Source organism: Stigmatopora nigra, chromosome 18, assembly GCF_051989575.1.
Source record: "Stigmatopora nigra isolate UIUO_SnigA chromosome 18, RoL_Snig_1.1, whole genome shotgun sequence".
NCBI lineage: Eukaryota > Metazoa > Chordata > Actinopteri > Syngnathiformes > Syngnathidae > Stigmatopora > Stigmatopora nigra.
The window spans coordinates 469,328-490,935 of NC_135525.1; the positions used below are offsets into that span (position 1 = coordinate 469,328).

The 21,608-nt window shown below is 40.7% G+C and overlaps 1 protein-coding gene across 12 annotated transcripts in view; it reads left to right on the forward strand.

Annotated features, from left to right (window-relative positions):
• The window catches only part of LOC144212067 (uncharacterized), a 44,819-nt gene extending 26,863 nt beyond the window's left edge, over positions 1 to 17,956 (forward strand). For 7 of the 12 annotated variants that reach the window (XM_077739683.1, XM_077739680.1, XM_077739686.1 and 4 more), the window contains 8 exons: positions 262 to 285; positions 1,087 to 3,006; positions 4,039 to 4,131; positions 4,227 to 4,301; positions 13,939 to 14,106; positions 14,851 to 14,994; positions 15,056 to 15,142; positions 15,213 to 17,956. In XM_077739683.1, the coding sequence (XP_077595809.1) occupies positions 262 to 285; positions 1,087 to 3,006; positions 4,039 to 4,131; positions 4,227 to 4,301; positions 13,939 to 14,106; positions 14,851 to 14,994; positions 15,056 to 15,142; positions 15,213 to 15,349 (2,648 nt within the window). In that variant the 3' untranslated portion in view covers positions 15,350 to 17,956. Of the gene's footprint in view, positions 1 to 261; positions 286 to 1,086; positions 3,007 to 4,038; positions 4,132 to 4,226; positions 4,302 to 13,938; positions 14,995 to 15,055; positions 15,143 to 15,212 lie in introns of those variants that run through there. The other 5 variants (XM_077739684.1, XR_013329714.1, XM_077739685.1 and 2 more) reach the window with 5 other exon arrangements.
• The last annotated feature ends 3,652 nt before the right edge of the window (positions 17,957 to 21,608 follow it).

Consider the following 21,608-nt stretch of genomic DNA (forward strand, 5'->3'; position numbering starts at 1 on the left):
CGGGCCGAGGTTGAAAAGCTTGTACACACACACGACCGGGGGTGGGGCGAGCGTGCCGGCAAAAAGTCCTTCGGCTGGCTAGTCGGTCGGCTAATTAGTCGTTCGGCTAATTCTACGTTCGGCCAGATGCCTCCTCGGCGAGTTGGCCCCCGGCCAGACGTCAGTCAGCTAAATGTCTTTTGGCAAGCAAAGACCATGTCCAATAATATCTTGTCTTGTCTGTCTTGTATTCCCATTGATAAACCTCATCTTCATATTTAGGTGAAGCAGCAGAAAGAAGCACCCGTAAGTACCCAGCTCTCTTTCTGTATGTTTATTTTGAAATTTGAAATTTTGAAATATTTTGAAATTCCCCGGATAAATTTCAAGTTCTGAAGGTTTTTCTTCGAATTTCAGGTCTTATAGGGGAGTTTCAAGGTTGTTTCAATTGGAGATACTGAAGAGGCTTCTGGGTTAAACATGGCGCTAGGTTCTTTAAAGTTTTGTGGGCTAAATGTCAGGTTCGGAAAGGTTTCTGGGCTAAAAGTCAGTTTCTGAATGGGTTTCTGAGTTAAATATCAGGTATTGAAAGAGTTTCTGGGTTAAATATCCTGTTCTGAAGAAGGTAGTGTGGAGAATTCCAGGATCTAAAATGTTACATGTTAATATTCTGGGTCAAAATGAGGGTGCTTGTTTGAATTTTGGGTCTTTAAAGACCTTTAAGATACTAAATATATATTAATATTATATATGGGTTTATGAAAGGGTTTCTGGGTTAACTATCAAGTTCTAATGATGTTTTGGGGGAAAATTTCAGGATCTAAGAGTATGAGAGAACATATTAATAATATAGGCCAGAATGCGTTTTTCTGTTTGAGACTTCTAGAATGAATGTGTATCTAAAAAAAGGTTCCAGGTCCAATTTGAGGTTCTGAATAAGCTTCTATAGCAAAAATACGATACTGGTGGAAGTTCCTGGTCATGTGTGAGGATCCTTAAGTTTACAGGTAATAAAGTTATATTTCCATTGGATAATCTTTGCTTGTGTGTGGGAAATTGTGTTTTGGTTGAGAGGACAAAATAGTCATGAATGTTCTTCTCTGACAGTGGCTGCAGACTCTGAGAGAGGTTCTTCTGCATCAAAAGGAATCAACAAAACTTTTTCCACTTCCACTGGTGACCCTTCGACCTCTTTTTTGGCAACTCTGGCTTTAGATGCTTCTACTGAGAGTAGTACTTTTTTTACTTCAACAACGGCAGCCAACGCTTCTTTTGACACATCTGCTACTGACCGTACTATTTTATGGACTCCATCCCCTTTTGCAACCATGAGTCTAGTGGAAGCAATTTATAGTATGCCAACCACTCCTACTTCTTATATGGTGGAGTCATCCTCTAGTTCTGCTTGGACTGCTGGTGGTTATTTTGATACTTCTGCTGGTACCCAAGGAAGTGACAACAAAGATATGAGGTTTTCCACTGTTCAGGACTCAGCGTTGACGTTGGGTGGCTTAGCTTCAACTAGTGGTAGCGCATCAGAAATCAGTGGCCCCAGGAAAAACTCCAACATCAACACTGACATGCTGAGTTCACCCTCAGGCCAGGCAAACGTTATGCCCAATTGGACATCCACCAGCAGCTTCTCATTTTTTACCTCAAGGACTTGGGTAGCAGAAGTAAATCCTTCCGATAGCACGATTCTCACTGGAGATAATCTACCTTCCCGGCCTACTATAGGAACATTTGATGGATTGGCTACTGAGGACCAACTCCCCACTGACATTTCTGATGGATTTATTCTTGATGGTTCTCCTGAAATTTCACCCTCCAGCCTCGATGTAATTCTGCCAGATGGACCTTCAAATTCACCATCCTCTGATGTACCTCCACTCAGAAGCCTTATCGAGATGGGAAACCCTGAAATATATTTGTTTTACTCTCCTCCAGAAATAAATTCTTTAAATGTAAATACACCTGCTGAAGTATCTACATCAGCAGGACAGCAACCTCGACTTGATGAACTCCTACTACTTGACAGATCTGCAAAACTTGAAGACGTCCCTGTGGATAAATCACCAACTGATGGAACAAAGCCAAACACATTCCCCAAATTTTCCCTGCCTGAGAATTCGTCTCTTGAAATATTAATTTCTTTAGCAGAAGCTGCCCCTGAAGTACTTTTTCCTGGGGAATGCTGCCCAACTCCTAATACCACTGTTCTTCCCCAAGAAACTAAACCAGACCAACAGTCAACTCCAGATTCATCGGAGTCTGCTGGAGGCTTGGTCCCGATAGACTTCAGCTTCAAGGTTCTAGAATCTCAGGATACTTTTAGCCCAGCTATGAAATTTCCCAATCTAGATTCTGGATTGGACTCTGTTGATGCAGATTCCTATAGTCCCGAAAGACCACCCGGAATGCTAGACAATATGGATTCTGAATCAGATTTTGTTGACCAAAATTCCACCAAAGCTGATGGAATGGTAAGGATTGGTGATTCCGGTCCAGATTCTGGAGGAGGCTCCCCTTGTCTGAAATCTACTAATTTAAATCCAAATTCTGAATTCATTTCAACAAATGATGATTCCACGAGGCCTGCAAAATGTCCTGGAAATGAAGGTTCTAATCAAGATTCAGAATCTGATTCAGTAGATCAGAATTCCAGTGGGTATGAATCTGGGTTGAACTCATTGGATCAGGGTTACACCCGACCTACAACACGTCCTGGAAAAGAGGGTCCCAATGCAGATTCTGGATTGGATTCTGTATATCAGGATTCCACTAGACTTGCAACACAACCTGTAAAAGGTTCCCAAACAGATTCTGGATATGACTCAGTTATGCCCTCCGTGAATTTAGGAATGGGAGATGTAGGTTTTCAAGTTCCTGAACCAGAGTTTTCAGTGTCCATCCCACGAATTCCAGAGCAGGAGTCAAAACCTGATAACGCCAACCAGTGGAGAGAGGGTTCTTTGGCTAATAATCAAGTAAACTTGTTTGATGAAGAGCAGGAAACCAATAAAGAAGGTGAGCCAGCTTGCTTTACATTCATTCGATTGACTATAAGTGACTTGTTATCAATAGGAACTGACCTGATACCAATCGGAGGTGACATTAAACGCTCCAAATTCATAATAAAGTGGCTGAGTATTTATAGGAAGTGACCCTGAAATGATCCAAAACAGGAGAAAGCCTGAAAGACAGCCTGAAATGATCTTCAATAAACAGGAAGTGACCCTTAAATTACCTACATTCTATAATAACGGACCCCAACATGCCCCAATATCAGTAGGGAATATTGATCAATAAAATCAATAAAAAGTATGAATAAAAAGTTATTATTGGCAGACTGTGGCCCAAAGTGACCCCAAATTGTTTAAAAAACAAAACAAGAAATGTCTCATTATCAGCAAGAAGACATTCAAAAATGCCCCCAAAACAACCCAGTTTCTCAATATCGACAGGAAGTCATGTGATTTCATAAAATGACCTTGAAATCTTTCCAAAATATCAAGAGGTGACCCAACATCAACAGAAACCGACCCCTAAAAACCCAAAACATATAGGAAGTGTTCCCTAAAAGCCCATCCATATTGGAAGTGATCCTTAAATGACACAACAGAACAGGAAATATGCTGATATAAATAGAATAGATACCCTAAATGCCCATGAATCAATAAAAAGGGATTCATTAATGCTCTAAAATCAATTGAAGGTCACCTGAAAATGCTCATAAATCAACAGGAAGTATCTTAATATCGACAGGAAGAACCCTGAAAGGTCCGTAAATGAATATGTAAGTGCCAAAATCAATAGGAAGCGACCCAAATATCAAAAGGAACTGAGACATTAATACCCCAAAATCTATAGAAAGTTACCTAATATTAATGAGAAGTAATCCCGAAATTCACCAAATTCAACAAGTGACCGTTAATGCCCAAAACCAAAAGGAAAGGATCACAAACAGCCCATAACCCAAGAAAAAAAGACACATTTCTTCACAAAAATGTTTTCTAGTTTGACAGACATTTTTTAGAAGCTGATGTGTTTGTTTGACAGCTGTGGAGTCCAAAGAAGAAGGTATGAAGAAAGAGAAAGAAGCCAAGGCAAAGAAAGAGTTTGAGAGGAAAGAAAAAGGTTATGAGAAAAAAGGTATCAAAAGAGCAGTATTAGAATTAGCTTTAGAATATTTCTGACTAATTGCCAAAGTTGCAGCCTTTTGTTTTTAATTTTTTTTGTCAACAAAGCCACGGAGAAGATATTGATTCCCGGCAGCATGACGAGTAGCAAACTTTCTAAAATTGCCTACGTCACATTCCAGGGTAAGAACCCATCTACCATGTAACTTTAGCCGTACCAGAGACCTCTAGCTACTCTCCTTTCATAATGTATCCCTTTTCCACTGCTAGCTTCTCCCACATTGGAAAATAATGGTTGACTGATATATCAGCCAGCCAATACAATGGGGATATAAATGGTATTTTCAAGATCAGCTGATATGGGCTGATTTAGATATATTTATATTTGATATCAAAGGATAAATATTTTGTTCATTGTGTGTGAGGATTTTTCAAGCATGGTCAACCAATGTAATGGGTCTGCAGGCCAATAGAGTGGTTATTTTTCTAAATCAACCAATATCAGTCGATGTAATAGTGTAAATGTTCTGTTCATTATTTGGTTGATGATCTTTCTTGATTAACTGGTATTTTGACTGGCCGATACATTGGGGCGATATGTTATGGTCACTGTTTTGTTGATCATTCTCATAAAAGCAGACCAATATATTGGGAATCCAATATATCAGACCGGCATCTGGAATTTTCTTTGTTACAGTCACTGTTTAGTCGATTTTTCCTATGAAGGCAAGCAAATTAAGGTATTTTTTTTCAAGATTGGCAATATTAGCTGATATAGGGAACATAGGCTAAAGGCGCATTTATGCTAATTGCGGTTTGTTTGCATTTACAATGTTGTTAGTATTTTCAGCATACTAATCAACCTGACAAATGTTACTGCCCGCGAAACGTATACAACATGATGATGGTTTGTCTGGTCAGAAAGACAACCTCCCTGAACACACTGAGTACCAGTGTGAGCAACATCATCATTGCTCGCTATGGGCACACACCAGTATCACACTTGCCATAAGCAGGTGCATGTCTACCACACAAATTATTTAGTAATAATAAAATGTAATTACAGTGTTCCCCCGCTACTTCGCGGTTCAGCTACCGCGGACTCAGAGCTTTGCGGATTATTTGGGGAAAAAAAATACATATATTACATTGAAACAACATATTTTACAGTTTTTTTGTTATAACATGAATTTCACTTTCTCTACCCGTATTCTATATGGTGTACTGTATATATAATTGTTTTTTTTTTCAAATAAAAAAAATAAAAAATTCAAAAAATATCGAATTATATAAATATATATATATATATATATATATATATATATATATATATATATATATATATATATATATATATATATATATATATATATATATATATATATATATATATATATATATATATATATATATATATATATATATATATATATATATATATATATATATATATATATATATATATATATATATATATATATATATATATATATATATATATATATATATATATATATATATATATATATATATATATATATATATATATATATATATATATATATATATATATATATATATATATATATATAGACTTCTTTATAGGACTAGGTGTTAAATATCCCTAATATTCAGCACATCAATTGACAGAGATTGGAGATATCGTCTTACATGGGGTGGGATTTGGCTAGGATCACGTGGTGCCACCTGCACGCCACATCATCAGTTGTTTGCCCCACACGTCATTGGGTGTTTCGGCCACTTATAACAAGACACCCTCTGCAGAGGTTGGCCCACCACAGGATGATCAGCCCCGGGTGTGTGGCGCAAGGTGGAACCACGCGATCAATTGGCAGCCCATGTTGCATCCTTACGTTTCAGCCACAGCCAGTGACTGCTCCGTTCCGCTGCAGTGGCAAGTTCTTTAATTGCCTTCCGTTGGGCCTGCCCCCTAATCCCTACTTCCTTCAGGAGCCTTGTGGTGGACTTGGCAACAAAGCCTCGACAGCCCACCTCCACCGGCCACACCTTTACGCTCCAGCCCCGCCCCTCTGCTTCAGCTGCTAAGTTGGTATATCGCAGCCTCTTCCGCTCAAATGCTTCATCGATGGCCTCTTCCCATGGGACGGTGAGCTCAACAATGAAGACACGCCGGCAGGATTTGGACCAGAGGACCAGATCGGGGCGCAGGTTGGTTGATGCAATTTCTGGTGGGAAGGTGAGTCTCTGGGTGAGGTCCACCCACATTTCCCAGTCCCGGGCAGCGTTCAGTGGGCCTGGATCCGGAGATGTCTTGGTTCCTCTCTTCTCCCCTTCCCGAACAAAAGTTGTTTTCTGTGGGACTGTAGTCTGGAGAGGCAAGGCATTGGTGGTTACCCTCCTGCTCTCGAGTTCAGCAGCCAGGCACTTCAACACCTGGTTGTGGCGCCAGGAGTATCTTCCCTGCGTTAGGCTGGTCTTGCAACCCACCAAGATGTGTTTGAGGGTTGCCGGGGCTGCACACTGGAGGCAGGCTGGGTCCTCTCCATACCAGACATGTAGATTGGTTGGAGAGGGCAGGACATCATATGTGGCTCCAATGATGAAGCTTAGCCTATTGGCCTCCATGCTCCACAGATCGCCCCACGTGATTTTCCTCCTCTCCACACCTTCCCACTTCATCCAGCGGCCTTGCTGAGCCTGGGAGACCGCTGTGGCACATCTGGCTGCTTCCTCCTGGTGGCGCACTTCCTCCACCACCATGTGCCGCCGTTCAGCTGGGGCAGCCCTTTGCCAGGTGGGTGTTGCTGTCTCCAACCCAAGGCCACCTCTGCCATGTTGGACATGACCCACTATATCCCGGTGTCGGAGGGCGGTCTTTGCCCCCGCAACTGCTGCAGATGGCCTCCATTTCCTCCCCGTTGCTAGGGTTGGAGCGGCACCTCTGACGAATGGATCCCGGGATTCATTGAGAGTCATCTCCAGTCTTGACTTGGCACATTTGTACTCCTCCGTCAGGCCTGAGATTGGTAGGGAGAGAACTCCATTGCCAAACAAGCCAATGCTGCTCAGGCATCTCGGCAGTCCAAGCCACTTCCTCACCTGCGAATTCACCAGTCTCTCCAGCCGATTGGCGTGGGATATAGTGACCTCATAGATGGAAATTGGCCACATGAGACGAGGCAGCAGCCCGAACTGAAAGCACCACAGTTTCAGCTTTCCAGGCAGAGCTGTGCTGTTGATCTGCTTGAGGCCATTGATGGTATCTTGCTTGAGTTGCTCCAACTGCTTCGAATCTTTGAGCTCTGCGCTGTACCAGCGGCCAAGACTTTTGATAGGCTTCTCCAGAATGGTTGGTATTGGCTCGTTGTTGACATGGAACCTCTCATTGGTGAGCTTGCCTTTGACAATGGAGATACTGCGGGATTTGCTGGGTTTTATCTCCATTCGTGCCCATTTGATGTTTCCCTGGAGTTTATCCAGCAGGCGTTTGGTGCATGCGCTTGTTGTTGTTATTGTCGTCATGTCATCCATGTACGCTCTGATTGGAGGAAGACGCAGTCCGCTCTTCAACCGTTCCCCTCCAACCACCCATCGGGATGCTCGGATAATAAGCTCCATTGCCATGGTAAACGCCAGTGGGGATATGGTGCAGCCCGCCATTATGCCAATCTCGAGATGCTGCCAGGCAGTTGTACTAGTCTGTGTTGCAACGCAGAACTGGAGGTCTTGGAAATAGGCTCTGACCAGACCTGTGATGCACTCGGGGACTTGGAAGAAGTTGAACGCTGTCCACAAAACCTCATGAGGCACTGAGCCGAATGCATTGGCAAGGTCCAAGAATACCACATGCAGGTCCTTCTTCTCCTTCTTGGCCGTCTGCACCTGGTGCCAGATGACACTTGTGTGTTCCAGACATCCTGAGAATCCACTTATCCCTGCCTTCTGCACTGAGGTGTCGACAAGGTTGTTCCTCTGCAGGAATGCTGAGAGCCTCTAGGCCACAACACTGAAGAATATCTTTCCTTCCACATTCAGAAGACAGATCTGTCGGAACTGATCGATGGTTGAGGAATTCTTCTCTTTGGGAATCAGGATCCCTCCCGCTCGTCGCCATGCCTTCGGTATAATTCCTTTTTCCCATACCACTCTCATCAGCCTCCAGAGGTACTTCAGCACGCCCGGCGTGTTCTTATAGAAACGATATGGAACGCCGTTGGGTCCAGGGGCTGAGGCAGTTCTTGCCCGCTTTACTGTGCTCTCAACTTCGCTCCATGTTGGGGGCCTTGTTTCCATCTGGTGCTCTGGTGGATGGATTGGTGGCATGTCATCCGGAATGCTGGCTGGCACATGCCTCTGATTGTCGGAGTAGGTCTTCCTCAGGTGCTCCTCTAGTTCCCCTACGGGTGCTTTGAGGGTCCCAGTTTTCTCCTTGACAAAGAGGTCTTTGACGAACTTGTGGGGATCTCTGTAGAAGGCAGTCCTCGTTCGTTCCTTCTTCTTGTGTTGTTTTCTCAAGCATTCTGCTCTTCGCAGTGTTGCAAGACGCTGCTTGATGTCGCCCTGTATATATATATATATATATATATATATATATATATATATATATATATATATATATATATATATATATATATATATATATATATATATATATATATATATATATATATATATATATATATATATATATATATATATATATATATATATATATATATATATATATATATATATATATATTGCATATATATATATATATATATATATATATTGCATATATATATATATATATATATATTTTGAATTAAATTCAAATTAAGCATTTTTGAAGGGGAATCTCTACTTCGCTGAAATTCACTTATCCCGGATGGTCCCGGTCCCCATTAACCGCGATAACCGAGGGAACACTATTAATATCTATGAATCGGCGGCCCAGCGGATGAGTGGTTCTCGCGTCAGCCTCATAGCTCTTGTGTCCTGGGTTCAAATCCAGGTCGGTCCACCTGTGTTGAATTTGCAAATTCTCCCTGGGCCTGCGTGGGTTTTCTCTGAGTACTCAGTTTTGCTCCCACATCCCCAAAAAAACATTGTAGGCTGATTGGACACTCTAAAATTGCCCCTAGGTATGGGGTCTGAGGGTACATGGCTGTCCGTCTCCTTGTGCCATGCGATCGACTGGCCACCGATACAAGGTGTCCCCCTGCCCCTGGCCCAAAATCAGCCAGGATAGGCTCCAGCACCCCCACGAGTGATAAAGTGGATAAGGTCATCCAGAAAATGAATGAAAAAATATCTATGAATAAAACATCTTCATAAATGCCATTAATATGAACAAATCCATCTTAAATTTTACCTTATTTTACACATTTGTCCTCACTTTTCATTCTCGTTCAAATGATTTTTCTGCTGAACGTGTCACTTGAGATAGTAAAGTTTCCATTTATATGCAATAGTTTTCCAGGATTTTGCTTGGATTTATTTGATAAGGGATAGCACATATTAATTAACATATATATATGGTACTCTGTCGATTTGCCGAAAGACACTAGGGCGACTGACGTTTGGGCGCTGGACAGCTCACTGCCTGGAGGTTTGGGGGTCTGGATAGTCCGGCGACCAGAGGTTTGGGCATCTGGAGGTTAAGGCGACTGAGGTTTCGCCGCCACGGGATTCGCGCGCTCGCCCCGCTCCCGGATCGTGTGTGTACAAAGTTTGCCAACCTTGGTCCGCGGGCCACATATGGCCCGTTGGGATTTTTACTCCGGCCCGGCACCAGAGTTGTCCAAAATCCCATGTTTGTTGGACTTGGGAAGTTGTCACTACCCTGACATCTGTGACATTTTGAATCGGATGATTCCACCCGGACAGGGCTGCCCAGAACCGCTGCACACATATGGTCTGCCTTGTCGCTGTCCCTTTAAGAGCGGCTCATATGCGCTCCCACAGTCCAGCTTTTTCCTCCCCTTCGTGGATGTTCCATCTTGGCTCAGATAAAGGCAGCAATCGGTGTCAATCTGGCCGAAAGAGCATTTAATGATTAAATACAAATAGTGGAAATCATTAGACACTAGAACCGAGCCCAGGGGAGTGATTTTCCCGGTGAAAGACAACGATTGTGGTCAATGGCGTACCGGTAAAAAATGCACAAAAATGTGTTAAGATCCAGCCGAAAACGGCATTTAATGATTAAATGCAAATACCCAATTGCAATGAATTATTTTGTCCACCAGATAGAAGAGTTCTGCCGATTATGTACAAAAATTACAAATGCAAAATTATGCGCAAAGGGAATTCACAGATGGTGCTTTTATTCAAGCAGTAAAAAACTTACAAATGATGTACAAAAATTACAAATGCAATACAAATTGTGAAGAAGAATTACAAATACAATACAAACTATGGAGAAAAATTACAACTATAACACAAACTGTGCACAAAAAATACAAATACAACACAAACTATGCTCAAAAAATACAAATACAACACAAACTATGCACAAAAAATACAAATGCAATACAAACTTAAAAATTGTGTACAAAGGGAATTCACAGATGGCATGTCATATATACACATACACACAGTTTACTGTTTTAGTAAAAACGTCAGTCGCCCTAACGTTTTTCGGTGATTCGACCGGCCACGTATTTATATTCATGGTAATGTGAGATTGTAGCCGAGTGCTAATTTCACATATGCTAGACACACACAACCACACGACCACACACACACAGCAGATTTAGACAGTTCTCACCAGATATCACCGCTCGTTCTTCTATTTGCAGAGTAAAGTAAAAAGGAATTTATTAAGAAATATTAAAATGTAATTAAAAAAGATAGAAGGGCTGTAAAACATGGAAAACATAAGAGTGGACAGAGCTACTGCCACTGGCTGCCGCGTGAATGGCGCCATCATGGAGGGGAAAAAAGGTTGGATTTTATTTTGTGCGCTCCATATGATTGCTGTGCGTAGGGAGGACGAGAGTAGTGCGCAATTGCGCACACGCACAGCTTAGAGGGGACATTGGTAACGCACAAATTATTTTTTTCCAGACGTCGCAGCCCAACACGGCTACAAAATAAAATTTCCAGTTTCCTTAAAGCAAACAAAACATTATTGTCAATGAGGATCATGGAATCTGTCCATACTTTCCATTTTCATGAACACATTTCATCTCATCTCATTTTCTGAACCACTTTAGCCTCATTTGGGGATGCAGAGGGTGCTGGAGCCTATCCCAGCTGAATCCGGAAACCCACGCAGGCCCGAGGAAAACATGCAAACGCCACACAGGTGGACGTGACCTGGATTTGAACCCAGGAACCCAGAGCTGTGAAGCTGACGCACTAACCAATGGCACCACCAGGATGCCCACTTTTCATGAACACGAGATATTTGTAGTGTCCTCAAGCAGAAAAATGAACAACCCATGTGACAATTTATGTAATGTAATTACTTGTTTAATGATAAAACAAGGAAAAACAAAGGTTGCACTAATCCATAGTTGATTCACAAGTGGTAGTCACAGTCACATGTGCCACTTTCATTTCATTTAGTTTGAAGTAAAACTCACGCTGTCGCGGGATTTTGCATTCTCGTCGGAGCCTTTGTGATTTCCTCTTTCTGATCGCAGCAAACATTCGCAACTCATTTTCTCGACCACTTATCCTCACAAGAGTCACAGGGGGTGCTCGAGCCCATCCCAGCTGACTTCAGGTACCGGGGGACACCCTGAAATGGTGCCCAAGCAATGGCCAGGCACGGGGAGGCGGACAACCATTCACACTCATATCAAAGGGAAATTTGGATGATTTTTGGAATGTGAGAGGAAAACAGAGTACCCTGAAAAAATCCTGCAAGTCCATGGAGAACATGTAATCTCCACAAAGGTGGACCAACCTGGGAGCGAACCCAGGAACCCAGAACTGTGAGGCGAACGAGCTAACGACTCAGTCACCAGACCTCCACGCTTGAAATATGTTCTTTAAAAAATAATCTTTAGACATTGGGAACCAGCGTTTTTTTTCTATAATCCTCAAAAAGTATGATTTATTGATGTGTGAGTGTGTCATTTTCGGAAGTATTTCCACCAGCAAGTTTCTTGGTACTCCCCGAAACACTTTTCCCCCCTGTAATTACGGGAAGACTCGATGAGACACGGTGCTTCTGGCTGAGCTGGCTTAATTTAGTTCTCAGCTACGACGCCTTTCCACGTCATTTACAAACGTCATTTTTGGAAGAATTTCCGGCTTCGAGTTTCCAGGTGCTCCCTGAAACACTTTTTTTTTCTGTGGTCACAGTAGTTATAAAACATCCACCCATCCATAAATCACGCTTCATCTACTCTTTATGTCAGGTTTAAGACCATATACATTCAATAATATCGGAGTCGAGGAAACACACAGCCAGTCGTGATGAGAATTTAAACCACTTCATATGAAGGAGGACGCCAGAATAGCCAGAGCAGAAAGATAGTCTATCTTCCTGAATGACCGTTTGGAATTCCTGGCGACTCCCTACAAACAACCTGGTTTTATTAGAGACAAGTCATAAAAATGGGAGGCGTTAATACAAATGAAGGAGGTGGAGTGCAAAAGGTGTAGTGCACATTTTAACCAATAGGTGTAAGCTAAATTCTATTCTAGTAACTTTTAATACATCATAGTGAAAAGGGTGCAAGACTAAATATAAGAATACAAATATATTTCACACTTTAATTCTTGTAAAGTGTAATTTATGGTTGGATCTCTGTGTGTGGAAACCACACTGGAGTGCTTCCGCTTAGTCAATTCCACTTGAAGTTAGTTGAATGAAACTCGCAGGAGCACCGGTATTGTGTGTTTTTATTTTTGTCGTATTTTCACTTTGGTCTACAATGTTTTAACAAATATAATCCCAAAACATTGTTTAGCCGATCAACTAGCAAGCTGAAGGACGTTGTGCCGACGCGCTCGCCCCGCCCCCGGTCGTGTGTACATGTCTTTCAACCTTGGCCTACGGGCCATATACGGCCTGTTACAGATAACAACATTCATTTAGAACAGTGGCGGACCGTCAGGGCCTTGAGGCCTTCTCTGCTGGCCTAAGAAATATCTGAATCATATATTATATTTTATCCATCAATACTTATTAAATAATTCCAAATTGTCTTTTAGCTTCCTTTCATTGCTTTTCCCCCTGGTTGCACTGCTTCCTTATGTGAGTTTTAATATTGAAGCATTTAACCAATCACATTTCAGCCATTATTTGTAGCCAGTCAGAAATCTTTCAACATTCATTTAGAATAACAAGTTACGGATAACAACATTCATTTAGAATAACAAGTTACGGATAACAACATTCATTTAGAATAACAAGTTACAGATAACAACATTTATTTAGAGTAACAAGTTACAGATAACAACATTCATTTAGAATCTAAATGAATGTTGTTAACTGTAACTTGTTATTCTAAATAAATGTTGTTATCTGTAACTTGTTATTCTAAATGAATATTGTTATCTGTAACTTGTTATTCTAAATGAATGATGTTATCTGTAACACGCACACGACCGGGGCGGGGCGAGCGCGTCGGCATAACGTCCTTCGGCTGGCTAGTCGGTCGGCTAATTAGTCGTACGGCTAATTCTACGTTCGGCTAGATGCCCCCTCGGCGAGTTGGCCCTTGGCCACACGTCAGTCGGCTTAATTGTCTTTCGGCAAGTAGACCGTATGCCTTCTTTTTCTTTTGGTTCTAAATAAGATGGCTTGTTATCTTTAAACCAAAAGGCCTTTGAAAATCATATTTGTCGCTTTCTATTTACATTGAACATTTTTCATTTTACTGTACGTATCATTTAGAGTGCGAGTGTAATGGCCACTCCAACCGCTGCAGCTTTATGGACTTCCTCAACGTAGTCACATGCGTGAGCTGCAAGCACAACACCCGAGGTCACCGTTGTCAGCACTGTCGCATCGGATATTACAGGAACGCTGACCTGCCGCTGGATCACCAGGATGTTTGCAAGGGTTGGTCATTGTCTTCTGATTTGTGGCAAGGCTTTTGCCTTGAAAATGCTAGCTCATGACCACATCAATCCGCCCACACATTTGGGTATGGTCCTCCAAGGCATGATCAGTGCACCGTATAGAACTAACTGTACCAACTTTCAACATTATAACCCTATTTGTTTTATAGACACTCAGCCGAGCGCAGAGAGATGCCACTATCTTGGACAGTAAAGGAGAGCAGAAAGTGAAATGGTTAAAATTCATCTTAAACATATGTTTTACAAAGTCCTAATGAGCTACCGGACGTTAGGACAGGTGGCAAGCTAGATACCACATTTGTTTTATTGTTCCTACAAAATGAACATTTGATATGACGTGTTTTTTTGTTTAGAAAATAATTCCCCCCAAAATGCAACTTATGTTTTTTTAGTCACTTCTATTTATTTTACAGCGTCCGTCACTTATGGTTAATTTGGAGATTCCAGGGTCACTTTTTTTAATTTTTGTACCATTTAGAATCTACTTATTATTGTTTCTTGGGGATTCAATAGTCACTTTTCATTTTATATAAATTTTCAGCCAAATTTGGATCATTTAAAGCTCATCTCATACTAAATTTTGAGAATCTTTTGCTCATTTTCTGTTTTTCAAGGAATTTCCAGTTCACATTTTACTTAGCCAAAAATCCCTACAACAAACAAACAAGTAAATTGTTCACCTAAAAACAGTGAGCGATTGATGACACTGTCATTGTCGTCTCAGAGTGCGAGTGCAACATAGCAGGAAGCCGCTCACAGCACTGTGCACCTTCAGGGGCCTGCCCATGCAGGGAGGGTGCCACCGGACGGCGCTGCGACCAATGTCTGCCTGGATACATGCGAAGAAAGAGCATGGCCCACTGCACAGGTACATAATGAGGGGAGGGTCCCTACAGGTTGGCATGTGATATGTCTCCCCAATCGCACAGCTAACGTGTGTGATGAGATCCAGACATGTCAGAATGGTGGCACTTGCGTCGACTTCCTGCGTTGCAACTGCAGTGACGGCTTTGCGGGTAAGCGTGCCGCCGATATGTCAAGTCTCGTGCTGACATCAAGTGTCAATGATGTCACACGTGCACGCAGGAATGTACTGTGAGCAGCGTATGTGTCTGAAGAAGAGCGATTGCCTTGATGGTGATGCCAACACGGCCTCGTCGACGTCGCCCTCACGGACCTCGATGACCCTGCGCTTGCTTGCCTTTATTGCCATTGCCATATAAAGCGAAACAAAAAGTGTAGTTGCAATTAATATGATGCAGGACTACATGTTGATTTTGGGTCACTTCTTTTTAATGTTAGTAAATTTCACTTCCTTTATATTTTGGACCATTATCTGGACACTATTGATATTGGGGTGTGAATGGGTCACATGTATCAATTTGGAATCCTTTCCATTCGTTATAGGACAATAATGTGTCATTTCCCACTGATTTACTGGCATTCCAAGGCACACAGTCTACTTGCCGAAAGACATTTAGCCGACTGACGTCTGGCCGAATGCCAACTCGCCGAAGAGGCATCTGGCCAAACGTAGAAATAGTCAAACGACTAATTGGCCAACCGACTATCTAGCCGAAGTACATTTTGCCAACGCGCTCGCCCCCGGTCGTGTGTGGGCCATATACGGCCTGTTACTGATAGCAACATTCACTTAGAATAACAAGTTACAGATAAAAACATTCATTTAAAATAACAAGTTACAGATAACAACATTCATTTAGAATAACAAGTTACAGATAACAACATTCATTTAGAATAACAAGTTACAGATAACAGTATTCATTTAGAATAAAAAGTTACAGATAACAACATTCATTTAGAATAAAAAGTTGCAGATAACATTCATTTAGAATAATAAGTTACAGATAACAACATTCATTTAGAATAACAAGTTACAGATAACAACATTCATTTAGAATAACAAGTTACAGATAACAACATTCATTTAGAATAACAAGTTACAGATAACAACATTCATTTAGAATAACAAGTTACAGATAACAACATTCATTTAAAATAACAGGTTACAGATAACAAATTACAGAATATTCATCTCAATGTTTTGTATGCTGGTAAAAATTACAGTATCTACTGTTATAACTACTTTTTTTCTTCTGTCATTATAGTACTTACTGTTATGACTACTTTGTTTGGCCATGAATAAATGCCCTTGTTATTCCAAATGAATGTTGTTATCTGTAACTTGTTATTCTAAATGAATGTTGTTATCTGTAACTTGTTCTTCTAAATGAATGTTGTTATCTGTAACTTGTTATTCTAAATGAATGTTGTTATCTGTAACTTGTTATTCTAAATGAATGTTGTTATCTGTAACTTGTTATTCTAAATGAATGTTGTTATCTGTAACTTGTTTATCCGAAATCAGGGGTCTCAAACTCAATTTACCTGGGGACCACTAAAGGCAGAGTCTAGGTGAGACTGGGCCTCATCAGGATTTCCACAAGAAAAGAGTTGATAAAACATTCCAACTTTATCGTAAATAAATTAACTTAAAGATGAATAAAAAATCAATCCATCAGTAATAAAATAATAATAATAATAATAATAATAATAATAATAATGACGACAACGACGCCGCCGCCGCCGACGACGACCACGACGACCACGACCATGACCACGACGACGACCACCACGACTGCGACGACGACAACGACAACGATAACGATAACGATAATGATAACGATATTAATAATAATATTAATAATAAGACAAATAATAATACTAAGAATAATACTAATAATGGCTTTCCTGCTTTAGCAATCCGCTCACAAACGGCGTCGCTAGCTTTGACTGCTGCATTACTTTCTTTGGTAGCCTTCTTGAAGAAAACCTGTTGCCTCAGAAGACATGTTTTAAGACTGGCAACCTGGTTGGCTCCCTCATCTCCCTGGTATTTTTCGTACTCCTCAGCATGTCTAGTAGTATAATGACGTTTAAAATTGTATTCCTTGTGCACCACAACTTTTTCAGTGAAAATGAGACACGTTGGGGTACCCCTGTGCTCAACAAAGAAATATTGCACTCCCCACTTTTCTTGAAACTGTCTGTGCTCATCACTGACTTTTCTCTTCATTTTTCATATTAAGACGGAGGCTGTAAGTTGTCGTCCCAGGGGCCGCGAGTTTTGCACCCCTGTTCTAAATGAATGTTGTTCTCTGTAACGGGCTGTATATGGCCCGCGGGCCGAGGTAGAAAAACTTGTACACACACACACCGCCGGGGGCGGGGCAAGCGGGTCGGCAAAATGTACTTCGGCTAGATAGTCGGTCGGCCAATTAGTCGTTCGGCCAATTCTACGTTGGGCCAGATGCCCCTTTGGCGAGTTGGCCTTCGGCCAGACGTCAGTCGGCTAAATGTCTTTCGGCAGTAGACCGGCCATGGCATTCCAAGGTCACCAGCTGTTTTTTTCCTCACTTTTGGTTAATTTTCAGCCATTTACTAGTCTTTTGCTGATAAAGGGTTAGGGTTAGGGTTAGGTGCTAATTCATGGCTAATGTTCAATTTATTTTGGGTCATTTATTGTTTCCTGTGAGCCATTTACTGTCAAGTTTTTGGGTGGAGGTGTGTTAGTCTGCGTGTTTCCCTTGTGTGTGCTTTCTGGGTGTTGTGTGCATCTCACCTCTTGTGTCTCTCATATTTTCCCTTCCTCTTGTAAACTAGCTGCGTGTGTTTATAATTTTCCCTTGTCCGTGTATTTAAGGGAGTGTTTGGTGACTTCATTCATGGGAAGATTACCTTGTGTACTTTGTGTTTAACGTTTTTTGTATAAGTATTTTTGTCATTAAAAATCATGAGTAGTGCACCGACATTTTCGCCCTTTTTCCTGTTTCGCATCCTGGGTTCTGGCCTCGCCACGCAACCGAGGCGATCATGCCAGAATACTCCCTCTAAAACATGAACCCAGTGATCCGAGCCCCAAGCTACCTTTTAGATTTTTCACAGGCTAATTCCTGCTGAGTTATACAGTGTGGCAAATAAGTATATAGTCGTTGGGTTAATTACCAGATATACTTTAATATAATATAAAATAATACAAGGAAGACATCGGAGCACATAATCCAGCATGTGAAAATCACTCCTGACTCGTCCTCGTCACGGATCATTCTAAAGCACCGAATTCTCTCCTGCCCATTTAAGACATCGAATCAAAACTATTACAAGGGTATCTATTCAGTCCATAAGCGTTGACCCAAATAACACAATTAAGGTAAAAAAACAACAACTGCAACAACAATTGCATATCAGGTATTCAAAACAACAATTAAGGTCGGAATTCAAAAACAACTGCATAAGAATTTAAGCAAGCAAGCCACCATTCGGGCAAAACAATTCCATAACAGGTGAATCGAGCAACACTATTTTAAAACAATTCGCAAGTATCCTCGGACGTTGTTTCGATAGCATCTTCAGAATCCAAGTAAATTACCATGAATATTCATATTCATGTTCTTATTCATTCATTCATGTTCTCATATATATATATATATATATATATATATATATATATATATATATATATATATATATATATATATATATATATATATATATATATATATATATGTTAATCATTATATGTATATATGTATATGTATATATATATATATATATATATATATATATATATATATATATATATATATATATATATATATATATATATATATATATATATATATATATATATATATATATATATATATATATATATATATATATATATATATATATATATATATATATATATATATATATATATATATATATATATATATATATATATATATATATCTATATATGTTAATCATTATATGTATATATGTATATGTATATATATATATATATATATATATATATATATATATATATATATATATATATATATATATATATATATATATATATATATATATATATATATATATATATATATATATATATATATATATATATATATATATATATATATATATATATATATATATATATATATATATATATATATATATATATATATATATATATATATATATATATATATATATATATATATATATATATATATATATATATATATATATATATATACATATACATATATACATATAATGATTAACATTTCAAGCACATTTATAATAGTACCCCATAATAACTCCAACAAGAGTCAACCACAAATTGTGAAAGTTCTTCTACTTGAAAAGATGAGGGAGGCCTGTAATTGTCAACATGAAAGACAGAATGTGGAAAAAAAGAGAAAATCAAATCGTTTGATTTTTAAAGAAATTATTTCTAAATTAGAGTGGAAAATAAAACAAGCAAAATTTCTGTTGGTCAAAGAGGCCTAACTTCTAACGAGTTCTAACGATGTCTCCACGCGACACCTGTATTAATAGCATCTGTTTTAACTCATTATCTGTGTAAAAGACACCTGTCCACAACCTCAGTCCCTCACAATCCAAACTCTACTATGGCCAAGACCAAAGAGTTGTCATAGGTGTTAAATATGGAATGGATTTTTCATGTTTCCCTTTATACTTTCATGTAGTTTACTCACTAGAATGGAACATCAGAGTTTATTTAAGTGTTGGCCAGTAGCCCCATCAGTAGGACACCAGAGACAAAATTGTAGACCTGCAACAGGTTGGGAAGACTGAATCTGCAATATATAAAACACTTTAAAGAAATCAACTGTGGGAGCATTTATTAGAAAATGGAAGACATACAAGACCACTGAAAATCTTCCTCGATCTGGGGCTCCATGCAATATCTCATCCCGTGGCGTCAAATGATAACAAGAATGGTGAGTAATAATCCCAGAACCACACGAGGGGACCTAATGAATGACCTGCAGAGTGCTGGGACCACAGTAACAAAGTCAAAATCAGCAACACAATGCGCTGCCAGGGTCTTTGGGGTGGAAACATCATGCTTTGGGGCTGTTTTTGGCAAAAGGACAAGGATGACTGGTCTGTGTAAAGGAAAGAATGAATGGGGCTATGTATTGAGAGATTTTGAGTGAAAATCTCTTTCCATCAGCAAGGACATTGAAGATGAGATGTGCCTGGGTCTTCCAGTATGACAATGATCCCAAACACAGCCATGGCAACAAAGGAGTGGCTTTGTAAGAAGCATTTCAAGCTCCTGAAGTGGCTTAGGCAGTCTCCTGATCTTATCCCCATAGAAAATCTGTGGAGGGAGTTGAAAGTCTGTGTTGCCCAACCACAGCTTCAAAACATCACTGGTCTAAAGGAGATCTGCATTAAGGAATGGGCCAAAAAACTAGCATCAGTGTGTGAAAAGTCTGTGCCGAGTTACAGAAAATGTGTGGACTCCAAAAGTTCATTTCAATACTTTGTTATGTACTCTTTTTAGGCATTCTAACAGAGTACATAACAAAGTATTGAGACGAACTTTTGGTATTGACCAAATACTTATTTTCCAAAACGTTTTGCAAATAATTTCTTCAAAAATCAGGATTTTCAGTTTTTTTCCACATTCTGTTTCTCATTGTTGAGGTATACCCATGTTGACAATTACAGGGCTCTCTCGTCTTTTCAAGTAGAATAACTTGCACAATTGATGGTTTACTAAATACTTATTTGCCTCACTGTATGTGGACCCCTTCTCCTCCCCCAACGGTTCCCCTTTTGGCCATATACCAATGTCCTCCACGTGGTGTTCTGCGGGGAACCAAGGGTAGCCGATATGCCTAGCCAGCAGGCCCTCGCCATGTCGCTGACGAGGGCAGCTTGATCATGCCTTCCGCTCAAAGGCAGCGAAGTGCGCTGCGGCCGCGGGGAGGAAGAGGTCGAGCATAAATAACTCAAACGTCGTACTTGGGCGGCCAAGTTTGAGGATCCAACGGCTGTTCTCTAGTGGGTCTATAGGTCGTCCTTGAGCATGGCATGATGATTGCGGCCATTTTCAAGCATGCATGAGGATGACGGCCATTTTTGGGCATGGCATTATGACGGTGGCCGTTTTGAGGTGAAGCGGGATGACATTGGCCAATTTTCAACGTGGGATGAGGATGACGGCCTGCCGCAGGTAACTGCTCTGGTTAGCTGTTACTGCATGCCCGCCCTGGTAGTCCTCTCTTGCGTGCCCAGCTCCTGCGTGGCTACTCACGCACCCAGCTCTGGCATGACAGCCCCACCACCCCGCTCCTGCTTGCCCGCCCCGGAGTCCCTGTTTCTGAATGCCCGCCCCAGCGCCATACTTGATCACCCCGCTCCTATTACCCCGCTCCCTTGTTCCTTTTTCAGTATGCCGCTTCCATGTTCCCGTCCCCATGCCCCGCTTTTGTGCACCTGTCCCGGTGCCCCACTTTTGTGCAGCAATTCTCTTGGTGGAGGCCCGGTGTGGACTACGTGGCCGAGGAAGGAGACCCTAGAGCGATGGCATGGACTACGAGGCCAAGAGCGGAGTCCTCCGTGGAAAGGCGATTCCTACGAGGCC